The sequence below is a fragment of the Fusarium tjaetaba genome (assembly GCF_013396195.1).
Source record: "Fusarium tjaetaba strain NRRL 66243 chromosome Unknown NRRL66243_c0000186, whole genome shotgun sequence".
Taxonomy (NCBI): domain Eukaryota; kingdom Fungi; phylum Ascomycota; class Sordariomycetes; order Hypocreales; family Nectriaceae; genus Fusarium; species Fusarium tjaetaba.
In genome coordinates this window covers 36,269-61,695 of record NW_023501382.1, presented here as the reverse complement: position 1 = coordinate 61,695, position 25,427 = coordinate 36,269, and the positions used below count along the sequence as shown (strand labels likewise).

The following is a 25,427-nucleotide window of genomic DNA, read 5'->3' as shown; positions in this document are numbered from 1 at the left end:
GTTTGATATATGTCAAAATTAGGCACTCCAAACTCCTGACACCCAAATGCGCATCTCTCAAGCAACCCCTATATCTAATACACGATACAATAGGGTCCTTTGGAGTAATCGCATACATGCGGCACTAACCACCATTAACAGGACACGACAGATCCAAGGACGAGAGCAATGATATCCAGCGATATAGCATGTCTGATTACGCTGCCTATGAAGCAAGTCTTTGCTAAGGCGAGAGTAAAACTTAACCGTAAGCTAACTCAAAGGTCGTTTGATGATTATCACTGGTTGGCTCCGTATTCTTGACTTGGTGAAGCATGATTGGGGGTAAGCATGGCCGTCCGTGCTTCTCTTCCCACTGCGGGCCACCGATGCCTGTATCATGCCAGCCCATCCAGTTGTTGTATAGCCGGTTGGGGGGTATCGCCCGGTAGTACCAAGTTGAACCAATATATCTCCGCTCTCGTCCCCAGCCCATAGGGCTTCCGCGGCCGCCACATTCTCCATTCTCGCCAGGGTTGAACCACTTGTTGAGAAATTTACCCTTCCAGTCACGGTCCATGAAAACCGGATGAGGAGCATAGACTGCCTTGAGGCCGTGTAGGAGAGCGACTGTTTGTGGTGTCATCTCGGAGGCGACATGGTTACCACGAAGATTCTCAACGTGCATGATGTTCAGTAGCTTCTTCGACACTCGAGACTGAGTGACGATTGTGGTTCGCCTGGGAATGTCTTGCGACTTGTGAGTTGAGTCATTGTAGCCCCAAACTTGATTGGCAATGACCCAGTTGCTATTAATGGGGTTGAACATGGGAGAGACAGTGACAACATCGGCCTCTTCACCAACACCCCATTCGTAGTTGTCCTGACTGGGACTCGAGACAGGAGGCTTGGGCCCAATGGGGTTGATGAACGGGAATTCAGGGGCGCCCCAAATAGTATTATCGCCGTACCTTTTCTCAATGTCCTGGCGAAACTCGTCATCATAACCTCCGTGGAATGTCGGGATATACCATCGCTCGTTTCTCTCCCACATGCCTTTTCGAGGCTGCTTCTTGGCGAATTCTCCAAGCTTATCCAAGAGGTGGTAGTGATGACCAGTGAACCGGAAATCCATCTCCCAGTTCCAGACAAAATCAAACTGTGGGTAGTCTTGGCTAAATTTCTGAACAGAAAGCCACTGTGCAGTATGGACGTTCTTTGATTCGGGATCTGTCAGTTTTGGATAGAGCTTCCAAACGATGTCATCGTTCCAGAGAATTGTCATACTGCGGAATTCAGGGGGAACGCTCTGCGAGAGGACAGTCTGGTAGACATCGTCGTCCTCAAAGATGCGGAGGTTTGTATCCTTGACTTGCACAAGCAGAAAGACCTCGTACTGGCCGCCTGTCTTGAGAGACAGTTCAGATATTAGTGAACGAATATTCTGTTTGTCGTTTTCAGTATAGTCCTTGCCAGTGTAAGACCGAAGAAGGATAGCAGTTCGAGGCTCTGAAAAATAGCCGGTTGTTGGATTCCTGGGGCTTCTTGGGTGTTTCTGTGGACTTGCGAGCTGGCTGATAGCTTCAGGGTTGGCCAAGGCAGGCTGGGCGCCTGGGTTCGTCGAGGCAGGGGTACTCTTGGGTTCTGGTTCCAGGGGAGCATCTCGCTTTGCCATTCGTGCTGGAGCGGGCTCTTGGACTTGTTGAGGTTCCTCTGGCAATTGTGGACCAATGACCGTTTCGGGATACATGTTAAGGTATTCGTTGACACGCTCTCGGTTCATATCAAAACGCTGGGCATTTTTGTGGAGGCACATCCGTTGAAGGTCTCCCCAATTGACGTTATCGAAGTTGAGTGGCTGCGGTTCACCGCCAACCTTTTTGAACTGGCGATGCAGCCCATAGGGGCCAAGTCGAGTCTCACGCTCCCAGCAGAGGTTGGGATCCATATTCAAAGCATCGTAGCTACCAAATCGAGGCAGAGGCCATTCGCGAGGCCTACCTTTGAATACAAGCAGATCCTCGACGAGTTCCCCAGTTGCACCCTTGCAAGGAAAGTACTGGGCGTACCCGGCGTCTTTCCATGCGGCACTGTTGTACTTTGGGTAAGGGTCATAGCGGACTGGCTTTTCAGAGCTGTATTCGACGTCGGCATCTGGGTCAAACTTGAGATCAACGCTGAATTCTTCGGGTCGGGCCTCTTGGTTTTCCAAATTCGCCAAGGTCTTTCCATAGATGAGATTTGAGTGAGGGAAGCTGGAAACATGTTAGTCAGTGTATATGGATTTTGGATGTCAGCAATACTCACTTAGAAGTGACAGAATAAGCGTGTCTCCATTCTTTTCTCATATCCTTCTCATGTTGGAGCTTGCCCAGATCTCCAAACCCTCTTTCCTTTCCATCGGTCTCAAATCCGGGCTCGATATCATTGGGGTCCTCGCCATCGGTGGGATCATGCCAGTCCTTGAGGTCCTGAGCTGTGAGTTCCCAGAGTTCTCGATGAATGGCACCGTATTGGTCTTCGGTATCAGGCTCTCCATTTCCAGTAACAGGTGGCGGCGGCGAAGCTGGGACATTTGGGCTGGAAGGGACCACCTGGATATTGGTGCTGGGCGCAAACAGGAGGTAGTAGGCAGCAAGCATAGCAAAGACAATTATTATCATAGATCTGGGCCGTAGCTTGGCGCCGAATAAGCGGCGGCTTTGCGGATGCCATTTCTTCATGATGGTGGTAGATCTTGAAGTTGGCTGATGCAGGGAGCGACCAATTAGTTGTGCGGAAGAGAATCGAACTCCTGTGTCGAAGTTGAGGACGAAGAAGGTCGGACAAGATCAGAGGTACATAGCTCAATAAGCTGAGGCGCTGAGACGAGTGTTTTCGGTCGGGTCGATGCAAGGGATATAATTCATTAGGCGTAGGTAGTGTCGTCTACTGGTCGTTTGGATATCTGATCGCTCGGTCGCAAAGAAGTCCCCTTGAGGCCGATTGAAGGAGTGACGCGGCTTCTTTCAAAGATAGCCAAGAAATTCGAGAGGTCGAGAAGTGCAAAAACGTGTAAATAATGCACAGATAGGAAAGAAAGCCAGGCGATGCGTTTAGGAGAATGTCGCATATGATAGAACGGAAGAAAGGGAGAAAAGGTAACCTAAGGGAGAGTTCATGGAATGGGTGTGGATGACGAGGCGTTGTATTGGATTGGGCTAACGATAGCCCGTTTAGCCCGTGTACTGTAACTGGACTAAGGTTTCGATTTAGGGGTCGAGCGTAGCATGGAAGTGGCGTAACGTTGGTGTACCTACGCGCTACGGTAAGGTAGCACATGAATCCGTATAAGGTAATATTGTCAACTATTATATGCAAGTTATCAAATTGGCAATGCGTACTAGCAGATTATTAGAAGTGAATTCAAGACATTCAATATTTAAGGGGGCAAGAAGGTTTTGTCTGGTATTTTTCATTTACTACAAGATTCATCCCCTGATTGAAGTTCTTGAATCCCTGGCAGTCAATCCATCTATCTTCATTTACACGTGGCTTCGCCTATCGATGACTGTTCAACCCTTACTACGTTGCTTGAGATTCCTATCTTTTGTCAAGTCCATTGGAAATGGCCATTCTGTATCGCTTCAAATACCAGTTGCAGGAAATTGTTATATCAGACACAGGAGTCGAGACCTCTACATCCACTTTGCCTGCGCCATGGGCTGCTCATCCTTACCCACCTATAACTCTTCCCCGTAGAAGCTCCGTTGAAACAGTCACAAGTAATAGATAGGCCTGAGCAAAACTCGGCTGATTCCAAACTCTTGGCTGAGTATGGCAGCATGGTCAACATTGTGACATGCTCTTGAACTGAGCTAGTCTAAAGCTGTAGAAAGACATCAAATACGTGATATCTTGCGTCCTTTCCCCAGGTCACTACCTTAGTTAGTGTATACGTGATGGTGGGATACTATGTACAGACAACTGCCACGCAAGAGGGTTTCGCCGATTCGACATTACTCGGCTCTCAAATCTTCTAATTTGAGCCCATGAAACCCGAAAAAGCGCCTTCTGAAGACACAAATGCGATGTGGTGTCCCATCAAAGAGATCCACTCAAGGACCAAATGCCACCAGACTCTACTTCCAATACTCGCAATGGTGAACTTTTGAATGTGTTTCAATTATGAGTGAGCTCCTATTGAGAATCACTATAATGCTATGATGCTGAAGCCTGTAATGCTCCATCTCCAAAACCCTGTCCATCCTCCAGACTTTTCCCTGAATGGCACCAAGAACAGGAGACATAATCCCACCAATGCCGACGTCGTTGTTTTCAAGAAGAAGGGGGGGGGAAGGCTGTATGATGTTGTACAGAGTGCAGGGTGTTCTAAAACAAGGGGGTATAATAACAATAAAGAAGAATGCTAGCCAACTCCCGGCATCTTAACAATCAAATCAGAGTATGTTGCGTTCTGTGCGCACAAGTGATATTATAAATAAGGTAATGGTCCATATATCATCGCTCAGAGTCGAGTTTTAGTCAGGTCGTTACATCATGCCAAGTCGCGTGTTGCGCTTGTTCATTCGTGGTCGAGGACCAGAAGGTCCAGGGAGACCGGGTGCAAGGCGGTTCCCGGGGGGCGGCATGCCATATGGAGGTCGTGGAAGTCCCATACCTGGACCTGGGCCCATGCCTGGTCCCATCCGCTGGGCTGGATGGCCCGGAAGACCCATCATGGGAGGTCGTGAGCCGGACGGTGATCGCCCCGGAGGCGCCTTCATAGGAGGGTAAGGCTGTTGTACTCGGCGCCAGGCATCTCTTTCGCAGTATGATTTGCCGTCAACCTCAAAGTAACCATCAGAAAGAGATCGTCCACAGTCAAGACACCGGAAGCATCCAACATGATATTTAATGGAGAATTCATCTTCCAGGTATTGCCCTTCAATCCCCTTCTCACAGCTTCCACAGAGACTGCCATTGAGTTTGTGATAATGGTGCTCGCAAAATGGTTTGTCGTTGAGAACATAGAACTCAGCGGATGTAAATGGCTCGGAGCATGTTGTGCAGACGAAGCAAGCCTTGTGGTACTTGCCAGTCAATCTTCCATCTGCAGATGAGATGCTTTTGCCTGTGATGGCTAGGCCGCAAGCTTTGCAATTTCCTCGAGATCGCACGGGATCCTGGGATCCCTTTCGAACGGGAGGCGCAGTAGGCGGAGGAAGTGTATGCGCACGCATTAATTCTGGGGCCTTGTCGTATTGAAGGTAATCCTGAGGCGAAGTTGTGTAAAGCGGTCTCGGTTGTGAATCGCTTCGCTGAAGGGGCATTTCGATTCGGCGTTCATCTTTAGTGGCAGAGCTGGGCCGTTCACCTCTGGGGGATAGTTCGAGAGGCGACTCTGCAAGAGGCGATCTTGTACGTGAAGGGGCCCGCAAAGGGGTTCCAGCTCGAGGATCCTTGGTCCCCAAAGCCTCCATTGAGCTCTCGAGGTCCTCCATCAGGCCGTCCATAGCCGAGAGATCGGATGGATCACGTCTGGGTAGAGATTTTGACTGACTAGTTTGAGAACTGCCGTGACTCTGGTGGCTGAAAGTGGAAAATCCAGAGGATGTCGAGTCTGACGGTGTGTGATAGGGGTTGTTCACACCGAATTCGGCAGCGAGATCGACGGACCCTGAATATTTGCTAGTTTTTGACGGTTGCAGGAGACTCTTGCGCGGCGGCGGGGCTCGCGAAGTATCAGGTCCCATGGATGGCTTGGATGCATGGCCAAGGCCACCAGCTGCCTTGCGCTCAGGCTTGGTACCTGGTGCCGAAGGAGTTCGTAAGGGGGGTTCCGATCGAACACCCAGCTTGGGAAATGTGTCGGAGCGGTTCATCATTCCCAAGGGCTGAGGCTGAAGTCTCGCTTCAGCTGTCGAAGGACGGCCAAACCCTTCGTAATCATCTCTTGTCGGTCTTTGAGGGGGGGCGGAGGGAATACTGCTGCTGTTATCTGTGGGTGATGCAGATCTGCGTGAATTAAAGTAATCTTTTGGCGATGCACTTAGGAAGTCATCTGACTTATCGCCGCCTTCGGTGATTTCTTTGGGAAAAGACGGCGACAGCGCTGAGGGACTGCGAATAGTATCAAATGGTCCCGGGGCGATCGTATCCATTCTCTTGAACAAAGTTGTGTTAACTCCTCCGTTGGGGCTGATAGAACGAGGCTGGAAGTCCGGCCCATGCTTCTTCTCACCAAAGCCTCCATAAGCACCAGGACGATCCACTGGGCGCGGCGATGGTAGAATCAAATCATCCTCATGTGGTGTCGGAACATCATCAAAGAAGCATTCCATTTCATTAATTGGTGATGTGCTGCGCGGCTCACTGTTTGGTGTCAGTTGTCCCTGGCGCAGAAAAGGGTGGTCTACCATGTTGTTAGCTGAGTTTATGTGCGTTAAACAATAGGTACTTACTGGCTGCATTGACATCTAATGATGAAGGTATGCGCCCTGGTTTCTCAGGAGACGCTGGAGACGCTGGGCTATATGGTGTATACGCCTCATATCGTTCTGGTGGAGGGGAAACTTTGGGACGATTAGTTCGTTTCACTGGTTCAAAGAAACGCTCATGATATTTCTTACGTTCAGGCGCTGCTGGTGCACAAACATGGTCACCCATCATAGAAATTTCCACCTCCCGATTACAGGACGAGCATTTGATAGTCGGGAGGAACATGGATTCTCGTGGGATCGCCATGATGGCGGTGTGAGCTGATGTGCTGCTTGGGGCTTGGGGGGGACCGGAGTCGAGCTTATTATGTGCCGCCTTTAAATGTAATTGAGTCGTCGCCGTGGTTTCTCTTCAAATGCCTGAAAGCGCCTTCGACAAAATGACGTATGAGAGATAATCGTGTGCGTTGTCGCGGTGGTTTCACTGGCGGTGCTTTATGTGAGACCTTTCACATTCGTACCCCAGGCCCGTTCTGCGACCGGTGTCCCTGGGGTTGGTGAAGTAGATTGAGGATGCCAAATATCAGTGCGATTGCACTTGTTGATCGCATAAAGGCTGTCGTACTGTCCAAAGAGGCCTTTTCTTTCTTCCCTAGTGGCAAAGTCGTGGGGAACGATAGTCGCAGTGTTTTTATCTTCGTCTGGCTGAGTTGAGTAGGAAGTAAATTGGTGTCCAAGTAGAGTAGCTGCTTAAGACGTGAGAGAAATGGAGAGGATGAGCCACTTCTCGGTTGATCGTGTAATGAAGATCTAAAGACAAAGAGTAGATTTGAGATTCGATGGCAGTGGAAGAGAATCAGCAAGAATCGAAACACGACACTAAAACATCTGTGACGCGAAAGGATAGAAAGAGGATCAGCTGTCGACTTTCAAGAAAGGGACGATGCATATGGTGTCTCGAATGTGGAGGGAGAGTGGGCGGGTTGATGCTAAAGGAGACCCTTGACCAAACTAAAGGCCTTTGAGATGCAGGCTTATCCTGGAGCCCGACCCTGGTTGGCGTTGGTACTGGTGTTGGTGCTGGTGCCCTTGTTCATTAATAAGTCAATAAGTTACGCTCGCCGAGACACCCTGTCTCCTGTCCTTTTAGGCCCCCCTGGTTGGTGAAGGACGGTTCGCAAACTGACGGGTTTGCGGTGTGTGCGGTGTGGAATTTGCGACACGGGCACTACGGAGCTTTGTGTTTTGTGCTGAAGACAACGAGAACAACGACCTTTTTGACTTTATTCTAGAGAAGCGTTCACTTCTCTATCAGTAGGTTGCTTGTGAATTGTTGTCGAAATGGCCCAGCACTCTGGATGTTGACAAGTGGCTGTTACTGCTTTAACTTAAACAGACTTTCTTCTCGTATTGTCTTAGCTACCTAGACTAGATCATTGGGGACTCCATTGACTCCAGTCTCCAGTAACACGGTAAGACGATATTCCAGTAAACTTTCCGGAACTAAATGCTTCCTTGGAGCTTCTGGGCCCAAGACAGCGTGCATCCTCCCCCCGAAGAGGGGCCAAAAGGGCGATGAGACATGGATCACGGAAAATGAATTCAATTATCGATCTGGAGGGAGGGCCGAAAGACTGGTAGGAACACCGATGAAGTCCAAATCCATGGATCCCTCAAAAAGGGTTTGCTGTCTCGCTTGTTAATCAATCAATGTTGCATGCCTCTTTGTGAAAATGGGGAAACAAGGGCAACAAGTCTTTGTTCGGTTAGGATCATCCGCCGCTTGTTTGCATGCATGAGATGAGTCTGGAGGATGATAATCTAAAGCGGAAGAGTCCCTCTTGTAGATTTTAGCCCGCAATTGGCTCCTCAACATAAGCAATGATTGCGTCCATCTTATTCCTTCGTTTGCGTCACGTCAGTCTCCTGCATGCGTCAAGCTCAGTGGCCAGCAGTCCGATGCTCTAATAAACTCTTCGAAATGAACAACGCAGCAATCGAAAGCGAAGAACCAAAGAAACGAGCCAGACTGAGCCAGACTGAGCCCGGCCTCATCCGAATCAGTCATGGGATAAACGCCACAGAAAGTTCTCTTTAACCTGGTCATTGATGCCAATATCCACTCCATGTTGCCTTGCCCATGGATAAGGTCAAGAAGATCCACTGAAAACCGTCGACAACTCGGGTACCTTGCAGGCAGCTTTGTCCAATGGAGGGGCTTATCTACTAAACTAGTCTCGTTTTAGACAGATGTCCACCGAAAGGGGATCTGCCTCATTTAATGTTTCTTTTATTACTCGCCGTGTGGTGTGAGAGCTCCGCCTGTCGCTATCGTGAATACAACTCTGGCAATATAACCACTGCTACGTAATTATCCGTCTCTGCAAATCATTGTGTTCTCTGACGGCATTGCTTCTGCATGACTACTCCTCGCCAAGTTTTCTACGGAGTATAAGACATGCTTATATGGAGTACTCCTTAAACATGGTCTAGTTATCACGTATAGTTCGTGTTTAACACAGCTGAATTATGGGTGCGACCTGCAAGTATTGGATTGAATCAACACGACCACATCCAATGATAATTGCGTACTATCGGCTCGTCTAATGCGAGTGTTCGGTGGGTAAGCCGTGGGTGGGTGAATCGTGGCTGATCTTCACACCATACACCAAATACAGCAGGTATATCTCGTGTTTAAATGACACTGTTCATGCAGATGATGGATCAACGCAAGTGCACCCGTTTGCTTTGTGAGGTCTTGACTACCTGCGTACTTCGGGCATGATCTACTATACAACCCTTCTTATGACTAGGTATTTGCAGAAGGAAACCAGGCTACAAGCGATGATCCACTGTCTCAGGTCTTTGATCGGGAGATCAAGAACCCGCTACGACATTAATAGACCATGACCACGGACTGCAATCAATCCGACAGCCATGCATTGGCCTAATTTTCAATAGATCGTTAGCTGGGGCGCCACAATTTGAAACTTACAGTGTCGTCAGACCAGAAGATTTGCAAAACTGCCGCCACGATCGTTGACGGATATTGTCCATCGATCAACATGCTTGCGGGCTTGATGAGCTGCCCCTGGTGATCAACCGTGATGGAGGGGGCTTGGTGGTTTTCCAACACATTCAAGACGCCTTGTTGTTAAGGAACACTTTGCTATCGACCTTATCAAAGGCGTGGGGGGATTATCCAATAACACGTATGCCTATCGGTCAATTGATTCCATCAACCAGTATGGGATTCGTAACTGGTGATATTGTAAGAATTTCATTCAGTCTGTCAGAGACCCTCAAGTGTAATGCGCCAAGTCGACACGAGCCTCCGAAATCACCTTACCAGTTCCTTATCAAACCTTTAATGGCTTCAAGTTCAGGATACTTTAGCTTGGACTAGCTAGTCATGAGCTGGAGAGTTACCCCTGGCCCGTCTGCCTATAAGGTTGGCTTTGGCACGTCATTCAGGGCTCTCCAAGGGCAATCATTTGGCATTATGGCATGGCTGAGACCGGAGTAGTCTCTGAGGCGTGATCGTCGATCGGCAATCGTGGCCAGTCTCGGGCACATGGGTCTGTCAAAAGCAGAAATGCGTCAACAAGTCATCAACTATAGCAACGATTTCTGGACCCTGAATTTGAATCAAGTCTGCAAATATTGTGGTATATGGCCAACACATAGACGGAAACTTGACATGTCTTGTTTATTTCAAAATCACTGCTGAGACAACAGCCTGGGGACGGAGAAAGCTATGCTTTCCTTCGGGTTCCAGACATGGGAAGCCAGAATTCGGAATGTGCTATAGTCAGTCAGTATGTAGCGACTATGGTCATGGGACCCGTCGTTCAAGAGGTCTGGCTGTCTGTCCTCGAGTGTCACTTCAAATGGCTGGAGTATCTGACTCCCACTTTTTCTTCACGTCTTCATCTGATGCTCCCACAAGGCGATTTGACCCGAATGTACTTGTACCAGCTTCTCCCGCATTAGACGGTGAGGGACGACATTGTAGAGGCCAGGGTCCTCTGACGATCTCAACACCACACAGAAGCCATGTGGGTATTCGGCTCGGCATTGTATCTTTCTGCTGCACTTCCTGGTTACACATGTGAATGGAGCTACTTCCCAACCAGCCGACGCGAAGAACAATTGCTTCAAGATATACAATTGAAGATTGCGGCCCTTCTCAGAGAGCTATGTCATGCCATGATAATATCCAGTGCCTTCATCCCTCTAGCCGCTAAAGGCTCCAGGGCGTCGTGGTGTTGGGCTAACGTCGGCGGTTGATCGAGGCTAATCAACGACAGGCAGCGACGGGAGATAACGAGTGACTGTACAGATGATCCTCGCCAGTTGGTCAAGATCGTAAGCCAATTGTTTCAAAGGCTCTGGATACCTACCTAGTCAATGCAAGTCCACGTTGTGATAAGAATGCACGCAACATGCTACGAGCAATCGGAATCATCATCCAAAATCCCTCTGATTCCTGCTTATTTTTACACTAGTTAGAGATGATATTTAATTAATCAGAGTCAATTTCGAACGTTGCTTGCCAAATAGGTCTCACCGTTCGTGGAACAGACGTCAACAGACTGCTGAAATCTTTATCAATTTCAGAAATATCCAGAGACGCTTATCGCCACACCAAAGATACAATACTCGTTGATAGTTATTACAACAAGTCATCGGCGGCTAATAAAGTCTGTAATACACAAGACCTTTTACCCGTTCAAGCTTGACCCTGTGCTCTTGATTTTGCTACGGAAGAACCCAACAACATTAGGACAAACCTGTATGATCACCGAAGGTCCCGGGTAGAGCCAATCAAGTTGGACGATGTCGACAGTATCGGATGAGACAATTTATTATGCTTAGAGACAGGCCCACCGCTTTTGTCCCGCACGGGTTAAGAAAGGTCAAGTCAAGTTGTCGAATGCTGAGAGAGATGCACAGCGTCAGGGGCTCGAGCCAATGGTTCGGGCGGGAGAGGGAGGATTACAAGGCAGGGTTAAGCTGCACGAGCATGGACAGTTGTTTGCGAAAGTGCTTTCGGCAAACCAAGCATATTCAACAAATATCAACAACTAGTACAACATGCTTACTCCGTCCGTACTCTCATATTGACCAGAGGGAAAGGAAAGAAAACCCTTGACAAATCGGGGTCAACCGTGCACCCATAAGTCCTGATTTGAAGCTGTCTCCGCCAACTGAACCCCAACTCCATGGATGAAAATCGTGGGAGAAACGCGGGAAAATCTGGAGGATGGAGACGCTATCCATACCTCTCCTCGGTTCTAGGAATTCAATGGATATGTGCTAGCATCAGGTGTCCACAGACATGCATGGAAAACATACAGTAGCTTACAGTAGCTCAACATCATCAATACACACGCTGTTCCGAGCTCTCCGCGTCCCCAGCCGCTAGAATATGGTTACTCCACTATTGGCTCCTTGTAAACCTCACCGCCCGAACGTCCACGACAGCCACCTAAGCGAGGGAAAAGTGGCAGTACAGTAAGGTACGTCTCCCGGAGTCTGCCATATTTGAACCCTCCCCATCCCCGAACGACACTCTGTTCCTCTCTCTTTTCCTTCACCAACAACCTTCGTCAACTAACAATCAGCTAAACAACACATCCAAACTCTTTTAAAACACTTATTTTCTATTAACATCTCTCTCTCCTGACATCTATCTACCCCGCTACCCCGCCATCAACAACCCCCTCTAAATAATCTTATCATAAAGACCAAGGCCTTGACCCTTGGTCACTACAGTCGTCAAGACGTTTTCCAATCTCCTTAACTCGTAAGTCATATAATGGAATCCAAGAAAGACAATGACAGATGCTAACCTTATAAAAGGACGCACCACCCGTTCGCAGGAGCCCGCTGCTCAGCCGATTCCGGAGGCTCAGCGGACTCGACCTTTGAACAATAAAGGTCACATTTCAAACAGAACCCGTCCAATCTCAATCAATTCGCAAATTTCCACGTAAAGCCACCTTTTATCATCATGGCTCCTCACGCGGAAGTAGGCACGGGCTCCTCGAACGGGGCGGTCTACAACGGCCGAGGTTCCTCAGCTACTCAGGACCTCTTCACCGTCAACTCCCCCAACGTCACCTACACTGATGCGGAAATTCGTTCCCGATACACCTACCGCACTACCAAGGTTGACGTTGATGCTAACGGCAAGTATGTTGCCACTCCAAATGAGACTCTCTATGACTTCAAGGTCGACCGTAAGATCCCCAAGGTCGGCATGATGTTGGTTGGCCTCGGAGGCAACAACGGCACTACCGTCACCGCTGGCATCCTCGCCAATCGCCGTCAGCTCGCCTGGGATACCAAGGAGGGTCCCCGCGAGTCCAACTACTACGGCTCTGTTGTTATGGGCTCTACCCTCAAGCTCGGCCATGATGCCAAGACCCACCAGGAGGTCAACATTCCCTTCCATAACATTCTCCCTATGGTTCACCCCAACGACCTTGTCATTGGCGGATGGGATATTAGCAAGATGAACCTGGCTCAGGCCATGGATCGTGCTCAGGTCCTCGAGCCTACCCTCAAGGCCCAGGTCAAGAAGGAGATGGCTGAGATGGTTCCCCTTCCCTCCATCTACTACCCAGACTTCATTGCTGCCAATCAAGAGGACCGTGCTGATAACGTTCTCGAGGGCTCCAAGGCTTGCTGGGTTCACGTTGAGAAGATCCGCCAGGACATCCGTGACTTTAAGGCCAAGAACGGCCTTGATAAGGTCATCATCATGTGGACTGCCAATACTGAGCGATATGCCGACCTGATTGAGGGCGTCAACGACACTGCAGACAACCTTCTCAAGGCCATTGAGCAGGGCCACGAGGAGGTCTCCCCCTCAACTGTCTTTGCCGTTGCCTGTATTCTTGAGAACGCCCCTTTCATCAACGGCTCCCCACAGAACACCTTCGTCCCCGGCGCTATCGAGCTTGCCGAGAAGCACAATGCCTTCATTGGTGGTGATGATTTCAAGTCTGGCCAGACCAAGATGAAATCCGCCCTGGTTGATTTCCTCATCAACGCTGGTATTAAACTGACATCTATTGCCAGCTACAACCATCTTGGCAACAACGATGGCAAGAACTTGAGCTCCCAGAAGCAGTTCCGCTCCAAGGAAATTTCCAAGTCCAACGTCGTTGATGACATGGTCGAGGCCAACCACGTTCTGTACAAGAAGGGCGAGCACCCTGACCACTGCGTTGTGATCAAGTATATGCCCGCTGTTGCCGACAACAAGCGTGCTCTGGACGAATACTATGCCGAGATTTTCATGGGCGGTCACCAGACCATTTCGTAAGTTAATGTCAAGATTTTGAACATGATAGACTGCGACTGACCATTTTCATCAGGCTCTTCAACATCTGCGAGGACTCCCTTCTGGCCTCTCCTTTGATCATTGACTTGGTCATCATTGCCGAGATGATGTCTCGTATCCAGTGGAAGGCTGTATCTTCTGATGGTACTGCTACTACCGAATACAAGAGCTTCCACAGCGTCCTGAGCGTCCTTAGCTACATGCTGAAGGCTCCTCTCACCCCTCCTGGCACTCCCGTTGTCAATGCACTGGCTAAGCAGCGCGCTGCTCTGACCAACATTTTCCGTGCTTGCGTTGGCCTCGAGCCGGAATCTGACATGACTCTTGAGCACAAACTCTTCTAGTCATAATGCATATGTTACATGCTCTTGACATTGATTGAAATAGAGGGAGGATATTTATAGGACAGTCTTTACCGGATGCTCATATTGGTATTTAAAAACCAAAAACTTTTATAAAAACGGAGGAGAGATCAATTAGCCGCATAGCCAACTAAATTTAATTGTGCCATTCTCCTCATGATATACGAAAGTACGATATAAATATGTGACATTTGCAGTATCCAAGATGTTGACGGAGTACTAGCCCTCGCCATGTATACCTACGGACGGACCTCTGAGACGTTTGGAGCTCAGGGGTGTTAATTGAATTTTACTGTGGCTGGTGAACTTTGCGCGTGATTGATGCGTATCAACGCGTCTCTCCACGCCAACGCATTTCCATGGCCCGCGCGTCGCGTTAAGCTCCCCACTACCACTTAGACTTGGGAGTTTCCATCATCCTCAGTCTCTCACAGATCAACATCCACTCTCATGTCAAAAATATCATTCACTCCCGAGGACTAGATGTTAATTTACTCATTATTCCCACCTTTTCGCTGACCACTTTCTATCTACATCATAACTACCATCGATATCACAATGGCTACTCCCCCACGAACCGCATCCCACTCCTTGGAGGGCGGAACTCCCGAACCACTTTCACCACAGTCCAGATTCAGAGCACAGCTTGCAGCTCTTGAGAGTAGTGACGACGAAGCATCCTCTTCAAACCAATACACATGCAAACACTCAAAAAATAACCTCGACCTACCAACTCAGACCCTACCTGATCATGAAGCGTCCGATGAATCGGATAATGTCATAAATAGGCCACGAGGCAAGCTGGCGGCTAGGATGCAACGGTCATGGCAACAAAAGGAGTCCGGGAATTCGTCTTCTTTGCAAAAAGAAACTACTGGGGATCGCATAGCGAAGACTCACGAGCCAGGAGAGAAGGCGACTGGAGAAGTGGAGAAGGCAGACAATATTAGTATGCCCGATGTTGAATCGCAAGAGGATGACGCTCCTGTTGCAAGTCGGAGATTAGTTCGCAAGGCACCTTCATCGCCAGCCTCGAAACGCACCCCTCGTGGTTCCAGCCCAGCACTTTTCGTATCATCGCCTCTTCGAACTTCACCAACCCGATCTATACATAATGGTTCTGATTCAGAGGTTGATATGCCTACCCCCAAACCCGAGCGCTTTAAAGCGATGCTGGAGCGCCGCAGACAAAAGAGGCGTGACGAAGATGCCGCTAAAGAAGCAATAGAGAACGAAAAACGGGCAAAGCAACAAAAAGTCGCTCAGGAGATGGAAGAGATGGTCTCGGATGACGATAATTCCAGTATTACCGACGATGAAGGCGGCCGACGACTAACACAGGCCGAGCGACCCAGTGCTCGTAAAGCCAGCAAGAAGGCCATCGAGGAGATGAAGAGAGAAACTCAGAGAATGTCGAGAAATATGCAGTTGGCACATGAAGCCAAGACACGAAAGAAGATCACCAAGAACAGTTTGTTTGAGCGTTTCAACTTTCGCCCGGCTGGTGAACCAGAACCAGATGTGGCCAGCTCGAGCAGGGTCCCGACACCACACAGCGATGTTGAGATGCAGGATGCCGATACACCACCGAGTTCCCCGCCAGTTTCTAAAGAGACTGCCACGGCCGTTACAGATCCAGAAACCGCTGCTGGTGACGATGAATTCGACTTGCCAACTATAGACAGTCTGGCTGAGACAACCAGGCTCAAGCCAGATAAAGGAAAGGGGAAGGCCGTGGACATTCGAACCGAACAGGAGCAGCCCGTTCAAAACTCGAGGCGCCAATTTCGAGTCAAGCTCCCACCTGTGAGGGCCAACGTGACTATGGTAGATTCGGATGACGAGTTGGAGATTACTACCACCACCAAAGACAAGATTCGAGCTGTATTCGACATGGCGCCAGCAAAGAAAGCACAAGAACACAGCTCCGTTCAGGCATTGCGCGCTCTTGCCCAACTAAAATCTCCCGGCAAGGAGACAAGGCGAAAGAACGAAAACCACGGCATGACAGCAGGAGAACTCCAAGCCTATCTATATCAGAAGGCCCGGCAGCAAGCCAAGGTAGAGCGTGACCGCAGAGTAGATCTGCTAAAGGCTCAAGGTGTCGTTATTCAGACCGCAGAAGAGCGTGAGCGTCAAATGCAAGACGCTGAGGACATCGTCGCTAGGGCAAGAGTGGAGGCACAGATGATCAGGCAAAAAGAGAAAGCGGCCGCCAAAAAGGAAGCGAAGGAGAATGGCGAAGTCGACCCTTTGGCCTGGGATGACAGCGAGGACGACGAGTATCAGGCATCTGGAAACGAAGCCGACGGAGAAGGATCAGTTGTCGAGTTGTCCGGGTCTGAGGATGAGGAGGAACTCAGTGACGAGGAGCAAACAGATGGCAATAACATGGTCGAAGTCGAGGCTCGAGATGGAGAGTCTGAGGCCTCTGCTGATGAGAATGAAGATGCAAATATTGTCGCCAGTCAAGATGTTCAAGACGATATAGAAGAGTTCCCTGCCACGAGACATCGACGACTGCGAAAGCCTATTGTTCTTTCCGACGAGGAGGAGGAGGACGCAGTCGAGATGACACCGAGACCAAAAACTACTGTACACATGTCACCAACAGTCCCAAACACCCAATCTCCAACTGCACCTAGATCAGTCCTCCGTTCAGCGAAGAAGAACTTTATCCCTGGTTTGCCGGTACAGGGGCCGGCTGGTCTCGGTCTCACGCAGATTTTCGCTGGTACCATGGACGACAGCCAAATGAATTCTGCAGATGGTCCAACCCAATCTTTGATGCCCGATTTCGATCATTTTCCCGACTCCAACTTCTCTGCGACCATGGACGAGCCCATGGAGGACGTGATCGTAGACAGTCAAAAGATTGACAGCCAAAAGAATACTCAAGACATCGCCCTCGACCTTTCTCAGTCTCAGATGCGCGGCCTGGACAGCTTGCTTCGGGAAGAGAGCACTCAAATTTCCGAAATGATTGATTTCACTCAGGATGGTGGGCTCCAAGACCAAACACCCTTAAAGAGCAGATTTGTCGAGGCACCAGTTTCGACTACAGAGACCATGTTGGTCGATCAGGACGACCCGACCCAAGCTTCACCACTCGTCCGCCGTGGCCGCCTTCGCCGCAGAATGGAGACATCTCAACGCATTCAGGAAACGCCAGAGCCGGCATCGGCAAAGAAGACTGATAATGTTTTTGAAGCGTTGAGGGAGGGTGCCAAGAACGAACATAAGAAACGTCTCCAACCGAAGTTTGACCACAAAAACAGCAAGGCGAAAGAGATGGTTCAGGAACAAGCCGAGGAATCCGAAGATGAATATGCTGGGCTGGGTGGTGCAGATGGCGAGGACAGTGACAATGAGTCTGCCGCTTCACTCAAGGACATCATAGACGACACTGCTAGTAACGACATTGACGGAGCCAAACTCGCCGCTTTATACGCGTAGGTACTATATCCGAATCATTTACAACAAGACTGACATTCCATAGCGCTCGAGAACAGGCAGAAGACGAAAAGCAGGTAGAGAAGCTTTTCAAGGACATCACGACTGGCATGCTTCGCCGTAAGCGAGGTGCAGGCTACGACCTTGACGATTCAGACGATGATGGAGAGGCCCGTCGTCGAATGAAGCGTCGACAGTTTGCTAAAATGCAGAAAGCTCTATTTTCCGACGAGCGTGTCAAGAAGATAGCCGAGAACCCCGGAAATCAGGCCTTCTTACGAACGATCGAGGATCGTGGCAGTGATGATGAAATGGACTTCTTGGATGCACCAGAGGAGATTGTTGAGTCCTCACAATCCCAGTCTCAGGATGAAAGCCGCGAGGCCCAGACTGTTCCTGATAGCCAACCTCAGAAGGTTCTCGGTCCTACTGGTAACAGGGTCCCTAGCTATCTGCGTAGGACCAAGGATGGCAAGAAGCCCTCCAACATCGGTGAAGTTCGCGAAACTTTGTCCGATCTGTTGGAAGAACCCCATGGTTCAGTTATCCCCGCAACTGAAGTCGGTTCAGACAGCGAAGGCGAAGAAAATACGACCACAGAAACTCGCAGCGACAAGGAGAATGATACCTCCAACCCTCGCCGTGGCCGTGTTGCTGTCGTTGATCGTATCAGTCTAAAACGCAATGGTTCTTCCAACGTTAGCACTGGCCGCCTTGCCTTTGCAACAGCATCAAGCTCCTCATTCAAAGTCCCCGCTCTGCTTCGCCGCGCTACTACAAATTCATTTGTATCTGGCACGGTCTCTACAACAAGCTCTAGTTCACCAGCACCAGCGAGCGGATTTGGGGAGGAGGCCAAGATCAAGAAGGGAGCCAGCAAGAAGAGCGGTGTACATGCTTTTGCTCGTGACAGCGAGAGACGAGCAAAGCTGGAACAGAGTGAGCGAAAAAGAGAAGAAAGAAAGATTAAAGGGGCAGAGAGGAGAGTTGGAGTCGTGGGTGGCTTATTGGGTAAGGGTTCGTTTGAATAAGCTGGCGCAGAGCGGGATTCGTTCTTTCATGCGGTTCATGTATGAAAGGTTTGAAAAATTAACATGGGATGGCGCGGAGTTGGGATGGACAAGACACGATATCTTAGCGATACTATATCCAAGGTGTTAGATGTAGCATTTAATTTGTTAAGCCTGGGCATCGTTGGTCTATCATCCGCACTTGGTTGTCTTATTCATGGTTATCTCAGCAAGACATCACCTCAGTGGGTAGTTTGGTGATCGTAATGTGGTCACATACTGACTCAGGCTTATGTATGACTATCAGCCTCCTGAGCCACTGATTCTACAGCACCATTTCCTGCAAAGGGAGAAAGAAGACCACCATTATGTACTCTGTATATCTATAACACATGACACAAGTGACTGAAGCTACTAGAATGGTAGGCCTGTCCAGGATCGAACCGGGGCCGTCTTAGTGAACGAGATGGCGCCACCTCTACTACCCGATGATAAAGAAAGCCTGCGGTTTCTAGAACACCTGTTTCGGTTTGTTTGTATTACTAACTCAAGTTTCGTAGTGATTACTTCAACCCTACCTACTAGTTAGTACTATCGTCGTCCCGGGGGCATCTTCGAACCGGTGGAATGAGCCGCCTATGCCTCACCCTACTCACAAACGGATAGGTTCCGTGGTCTAGTTGGTCATGGCATCTCGTTAACACCGAGAAGGTCCCCGGTTCGATCCCGGGCGGAACCACCATTTTTTGCAGCTTCAGTCGCCTGTTGCTCATTGGGGTCATCCTAGCCCTCGTTAGGCCTCATTCAGTACCGGTAGAACCACCAAGTTTAATGACGCTTGTATAATAAGCTTGACATGACGATTTGAAAATACCATCTCAGGCCAAGAATAGGACATGTAGTAAATAGTCTACATATTTTGAAGAAGTTGTTTCTGATTCTGTTTGTGACTGTGTCCAGCTTGTGCCTCAATTCCATACATTTCATGAACTTGACGAATCAGCAGGGAGGCCAATACACGGCATTTTTGCGTGTCATCGAATAGAGATTGGTACTTTCGTGAGAAGGGTATAGGCATAGATCTCCTTGTCCATTGCCTTTCTTCTTAGACTCAATATGTACAGATAACATGGAGAGATGGTCTGTAGTGCAGAATATCAACCTATTTGGAAAGCAAAGATGAGGCAACTGGCTAACCTAGCGGAAAGATGAGGAGAGAAAAAAAAGAGGCAGAAGGAGAATGAATCATGCCAATGACCTTGAAATTAGACATATTGATTGGGCTGTTCTCATAGAGCTAACATGTCGATGAGTTACGAAAGTAGGAAACAAGTAAGTAACCGGAACTGGCTACCAGCATGATTGTACAGTTGAAACGCAATTGGATTATTACTTGATATGAATGCATTGCATCATGAACCTTCTGCGGCCGGCTTCTATATGCTCTGTGTGCCATGCCAGCAAGGTATATATATACTCTATATCGATATATCTTCTAATTCGTTGTCATCTTTCACCTTTATAACGCCGCGCCTGAAAACTCTAAACTGCCTAGGCCCAACATTCTCTTGGTTGATAGCCAAAGTTCGAAGGCCTCTAACTTGATCTCCACGCGCATGAAACCAACCCATGCAACAAACACACGCACAGCATTGAGCGGCCAGAGGAATGATCCATTTTGACCAATCTCTTCAAGCTTCTCGTGGAACACGGTCCGGGTGCAATATCGTGCGAGGATCATGAACGAACGTATAGGACCCTGCCGTGTCTGGAGGTTCTCGTCAAGGCTTCGGGTAAGATCATTTGTCTTGAGGATTAGAAGAATGATACGAGGCACGCGGCTAAGAAGCTGCACGAGGTCGACAATGAGACCCTCCTGCAGCGCCCCGCTCATTGTCTTTTGCTCATCCGCTGTTCGAGTCTCGAGGATAGATCCAGACTTGCTAACAATACTGTAGTCTCGACCAGTGATTGCTGATGCAAAAAGTGGGAAATCTTTGTCCTCTATACCGGCAACCTCATGTGCATATTTCTTCATTCGATCCATATCACCATCAATAACCGCAAGCCACATCTTGGCGTATGATCTTCGCAAAGGAAGCTCAATGTCGCGGTAAAGACCATGATCATATAGAATCACGTCAAAGTTAGGACCTCGTCCAAGGCCCCGGCGGGAATTGTTCTTGCGAATTGCAATGTTGCCACCGTGAGGATCACAGTGCAGGGGTGCACCATCACCAAAGATCATTTCGTTGAAGATACGCGCCAACGTGGCAGATACTTCATCTCGGTCAATACCGTTCTTATCCAAATACTCCAGATCGTCGAGTCTGCTTCCCGCTTCGCACGCCATAACAATGATTCGCTTCTTGGCCCAGATGACCTCGGGAATAATCAGGGGTAACTGTGGAATCTTGGCGAAGTGCTCCTTCATACGTCGGGCATTGTTGGCCTCTTCTTGGAAGTCGAGTTCTTTAGGAAGAGAAACATCCATCTCAGAAGAGAGCCACTCAAGATCATATTCGGGGAAGAATCTTTTCAGGGTCGAAAATGTGTACCGGGTAAGCGCTAGATCCAGCGGTGCCCATGCTTCAAGCTCAGGATGTTGAACTTTGACAGCAACCTTCTGGTTTGACCCCTTGATGGATGCCAGATGTACCTGAGCAAGGGAGGCAGCGCCAATTGGTTCAGGGGCGAAATCAGAGAAATAGTCCCAAAGCTCTTCTCCTGTATCTTTGCGAAACATATCTTCGATCGACTCAAGTGAAGATACAGGACACTTGTCCTGCAGGGGGATGAACGTGTTTGTCCATTCGGATGGTAATAGGTAATTCATGGCGCTCTGGCGTAGTAATTAGTCCGATCGCTCGAGCTCCGAAGTTGGTAGAGGTCATACCAGATGCTGGCCGAGTTTGATAAAGATGCCGCCATTCTTTTCCAACACAACGAGAGTCCGTTCGGCGCATCGTTTGTGACATGCCTTGAGCATGCTCTCCTGTGCATCATGGTCCGCTGTCGCTTCTCTGGCGTTCAGTGTTGTCCGGTAACTACTCGAAGTATCAGTTTCGTACCGCCTGCACCCAATGACAAGTAACCACATACTCGTTGATACACACGGCGAGCGCAACCGCAACTCTTCCTGTACGTTCTGCCGCCTCATAACTACTCTTGATGTCGTCGGTGAACGCAAGCGCGGTCGCGCCTACGGTACCAACACCAGCCGAGGCATATAATAGCGGTCGTTTAGGGCCAGACTTGTGACCATTGCTTTTCCTCGAGCCTCTCCGCGATGCGAAACCTCTTGCGCTGAGACCCCCCAAGGGCTTACTTCGGACCAACTGACTTCTACAAGTCGAACAGGTCCATGATCGAGTGGCGATGCGATTCGCAAAGGCCGAAACAGATAAGGCGTTCATCTGACTGCCGATGGACTTTTTAAGAAGGAGAAATAGTATGTGGTAAAATAGAATTGTTCATTCTTGAGAAAGAAAAGAAATGCTAGCAGGAAAGTAATAGAAACAGGTTGACACCACAGACACCAGACTTAATAAGGTAGGTAGGCTTAGTTTACTAGATCATGTCGTCAACCAAAATCAAGTTGACAGTTTTTTTGCTTGGGTGTGCCGATTCCGACAAACCTCCGTCTATCGCTCGGCTTGGGCCGGGTGCGATCTTCGGGGGCGAATTACCTTAGACACTAGGTACGTCATGTGACTGCGCGACCGCGACCGTAACGCGTTTAAGGTCACCTCTTTACACGACCACGCATCTCCAAAGTACAACACGAAATCGATGTAATTCTTTAAGTTGAGCTCCCTCCAACATTTACATCGATCGTATGGGTCCTCTGCAATCTCATACAGCAAAATCGTCAAAAATTGCACAATCAGAAATATCAGAAATATGATGTCTTTTTCTCCCTCGCCCATTTTCTCCGGTTCGTGGGACCATCGCCCTGCTGTCTCATCGCCGCTCTCTTCTTCACCTGTGCGCGCATCATCGCCACTCTCACCAATTGACAGAAACGTGTGTCCGCAGCGCCAAATTCAATCTTCTCCCATCAAGCCCCCAAAGTTCAAATTCTCTTCGCGTCCCACTCGGCCAAACCCAGTGAACAAGAAGCGGGACGAGCTACACGAAGGAAGACGGAAGGTCTTCCTCCAGAATGTGCGACAGAGCCGTGAAGACAAGGCCTGGCAACGTAGAGACATAGAGGGACAGGTAAGGAGAGATCCCTTGATGTATTATGAATGTTGCTAATTTAATCGTAGTTTCTAAAGACAAATTATCTTGCCGACCGAGGACAGCTGTCTCATGACGCTCCTGACATTACCGAGGCGGATATCGAGGACGCCATGACTTTCTACCAAGAGCAACCTCCCATTCCGGAACAAGACGAGGATGAAATCATGATGGATGAGGAAGAGCAGCTCGAAGCGATGTTTGCATCCTATGAGGAACAGCAACAGCGGATGGCTTCTTCACAACGTCCACCCTCGCCTCCGCTATCAGACGAAGACTATGATGATGTCTTTGCCGAGCTCATAGCGCAAGAACAATTCAAACAAAATGAGCCGCTCCGACTCCAAAACCAGATCGATACTTCTGGAGACATTGAGATGCAATAATGTTCTTTCTTGGTTCTTTGCTTTTACTCTTGCTTTTTCCCTATTCAACTTTGCGCGTTTGCTCGCTTGGCGTTGGGGTTAATCGGATAACCCAGGAAGGGGACACGGCGTTCAGAAAGTGCCAGTGGATATCGTCATATGTGCACACATATTATTTTGAGCAAGGGTATATAGATGACTTGGGGTCAATAACCAAGTTCCTTATCTACTGAGGGTTACAGGCTTCATCTCCTGGATTGAGGGCATCTTGGGCTGACTGCATGTCTCCAACTAAATCAGAAGGTGGTGATCCTGCTGCTTGCATCTGGACAACTTGTTAGTGATATAGGTCCCACCAGTGAGAATAACAGGCAGATGAATCATACCTTTTGCATCTTATCCACAATGAATTCACGGTCCGCCGCATTGGAATCCGAGTACGTCTTCTCTTCGAACTTGGCCACTATCTCTCGTACAATGGACTGTTGCTCCTCGTAGCGCTTCAAGTCATCCTTCGGTGTTGAGTCACGATTCTTGATAAGCCATTCAGGGAATTTCTCATCGAGTTCCTTCATGGGTTCATATAGAATTTCCTTGTTAGTGAGCTGCTCCATCATGCCCATAAGCATTTTGGAGAATTCTTCCTCGCTGCCGTCGCCTCCCAGATCACCAAGGTCGCCCGAAGACAACTGCTTGAGCATCTCAGACATGAAATCATCAGCGGATCCCGAGGCAGCAGCAGCGGTAGCTTGGTCTCCCGAAGCTTGCATGCGCTCCATAGTTCGCTTGATAGTATCTTGGAACGATGCATCCTCAGGCGGTGCTTGAGAAGAAGGCCCTTTGGAAGTGCTTGGAGGTGGCGCGTCACCAGCACCTTCTGCCGCAGCTATGTGTTTGAAGATATCCTCAAACTGTGCTTGCATGTCAGGCTGTAATTGTATCAGCAATCATACTTTCGTTGGTCTTGCTAGATGAAGTGAAACGCACAGACTGTTCAAGTTCGCCCAGTAGATCAGCCATGCCAGCCTGGAGCTGCCTAGCAAATTCATCTTCTGAGAACGCATCCTCCACTTCAGGTTGTTTGCCGGAAGCAGAGCCCTTGGGAGCTTCTGGTTTACTGGAGCCAGCAGCGGCAGCTTCAGGAGGCTTGGCTTGATCTAGCTTAACGGTAGAGAACTCTTCCAGCATATCTAAGAACAGTCAGCTGGGTTTCCTTACATCTCTGTGCCTTTTCACCGACCATCCAAATCATCCAAGTCGTCCTCGTCCGGGTCTGGAACCTCGTCTATTTCATCAACGGTTACAGCGGCCTTTGGTGCTGGGGTTGGCAAAGCGTCAGTCTTCTCTGCTACAGCTTCTGTCGTGGCGGCTGCTTCTTGGGGGCCGGGCTGTTGCGGGGCAGCTTTGGATGATGAGTCCTGAGGAACAGCATCATCAGGAGCAGTATCTTCAGCAGAAGCCTCGTGTAAGGCAGAGTTCTGAGGCTTTGAATCTAGAGAGGGAGTCGCTAGACTAGTGGCGACAGCATGTGCGGTTGGAGCATCAGGCATGAGAGTGTGAGATGAGGTAGCAGCATCAGCATCAGCCTCGGCTTCGGTCTTGAGGTCTGTGGTATCCCCAATTTCATCCTTTTTGCCCTCTTTCACCTCATCTTTAACGCCCTCTTGAGCAGCATCTTTGAGCCCCTCCGTGACCTCCTCCTTGAGGGCGACTTCCGTGTCTTTGTCCACGCCCATGATGATATCTGCCTCGTTTCCCAGTACTCGAACGCCCCCACTTCTGCCAAAAGAAGCGGATGAAGTAAGATTAATGATGAAAGTCAGCCAAGTTCAGGCAATGCCTCATAAGAAAGGACAAGGATGGCGCAAGGTCAATAGAGCAAAGATTTGCGATGTAGGTACCAAGCCGTAAGTGATTTTATACCTTGGTACGTGGGCAATCCCGTCTGAGGGATCGATGCCCGCCCGCTTCCAGCTTAACTCAATGACTGAGCCGAGGTGACCTATGATGCGGCGCTAGCAGGTTCGCACCTCAAGCGGGCGGGCTGTCTTCCACTTGATTCAAAAAGTGCCCCTCACTACAGTACCTAAAGGCTTCAGAAGGTCAACAAGCCGCAACAGCGCAAATCAACCCCCGGACCTAGCGTGAGGCCCTGGGCATTTAGGTGACCACTTAGCGGGGTTTGCCGGAAAAGCATCCATGTCCCCGACTGGCGTCTTTTCAACCAACGACAACAGGTTCTG

General features: G+C 49.3%; 7 protein-coding genes across 7 annotated transcripts; 3 read left to right on the top strand and 4 right to left on the bottom strand.

The window, feature by feature from the left end:
• Positions 1-241: 241 nt before the first annotated feature.
• On the bottom strand, positions 242-2,702 carry FTJAE_8555 (major facilitator superfamily transporter; the record flags this gene model as incomplete). Its single annotated transcript, XM_037355384.1, has 2 exons — positions 242-2,234; positions 2,287-2,702. 2 exons carry the CDS (start codon positions 2,700-2,702, stop codon positions 242-244), a joined length of 2,409 nt encoding a protein of 802 aa, XP_037204384.1.
• A 1,809-nt stretch (positions 2,703-4,511) lies between these two features.
• FTJAE_8554 (paxillin 1) lies at positions 4,512-6,705 on the bottom strand (the record flags this gene model as incomplete). The annotated part of the gene is made up of 3 exons (XM_037355383.1): positions 4,512-6,373; positions 6,423-6,533; positions 6,591-6,705. 3 exons carry the CDS (start codon positions 6,703-6,705, stop codon positions 4,512-4,514), a joined length of 2,088 nt encoding a protein of 695 aa, XP_037204383.1.
• Positions 6,706-12,414: 5,709 nt separating this feature from the next.
• FTJAE_8553 (myo-inositol-1-phosphate synthase) lies at positions 12,415-14,096 on the top strand (the record flags this gene model as incomplete). Its single annotated transcript, XM_037355382.1, has 2 exons — positions 12,415-13,730; positions 13,787-14,096. 2 exons carry the CDS (start codon positions 12,415-12,417, stop codon positions 14,094-14,096), a joined length of 1,626 nt encoding a protein of 541 aa, XP_037204382.1.
• Positions 14,097-14,672: 576 nt separating this feature from the next.
• Positions 14,673-18,598, top strand: FTJAE_8552 (mediator of replication checkpoint 1; the record flags this gene model as incomplete). The annotated part of the gene is made up of 2 exons (XM_037355381.1): positions 14,673-17,566; positions 17,614-18,598. The coding sequence occupies 2 exons, from the start codon at positions 14,673-14,675 to the stop codon at positions 18,596-18,598; spliced, it is 3,879 nt and encodes a 1,292-aa protein (XP_037204381.1).
• Positions 18,599-20,096: 1,498 nt separating this feature from the next.
• FTJAE_8551 (aarF domain protein) lies at positions 20,097-21,993 on the bottom strand (the record flags this gene model as incomplete). The annotated part of the gene is made up of 3 exons (XM_037355380.1): positions 20,097-21,419; positions 21,474-21,624; positions 21,680-21,993. The coding sequence occupies 3 exons, from the start codon at positions 21,991-21,993 to the stop codon at positions 20,097-20,099; spliced, it is 1,788 nt and encodes a 595-aa protein (XP_037204380.1).
• Positions 21,994-22,480: 487 nt separating this feature from the next.
• On the top strand, positions 22,481-23,205 carry FTJAE_8550 (uncharacterized protein; the record flags this gene model as incomplete). The annotated part of the gene is made up of 2 exons (XM_037355379.1): positions 22,481-22,798; positions 22,849-23,205. The coding sequence occupies 2 exons, from the start codon at positions 22,481-22,483 to the stop codon at positions 23,203-23,205; spliced, it is 675 nt and encodes a 224-aa protein (XP_037204379.1).
• A 205-nt stretch (positions 23,206-23,410) lies between these two features.
• FTJAE_8549 (peroxisomal biogenesis factor 19) lies at positions 23,411-24,920 on the bottom strand (the record flags this gene model as incomplete). Its single annotated transcript, XM_037355377.1, has 4 exons — positions 23,411-23,509; positions 23,571-24,113; positions 24,172-24,374; positions 24,425-24,920. The coding sequence occupies 4 exons, from the start codon at positions 24,918-24,920 to the stop codon at positions 23,411-23,413; spliced, it is 1,341 nt and encodes a 446-aa protein (XP_037204378.1).
• Positions 24,921-25,427: the final 507 nt, after the last annotated feature.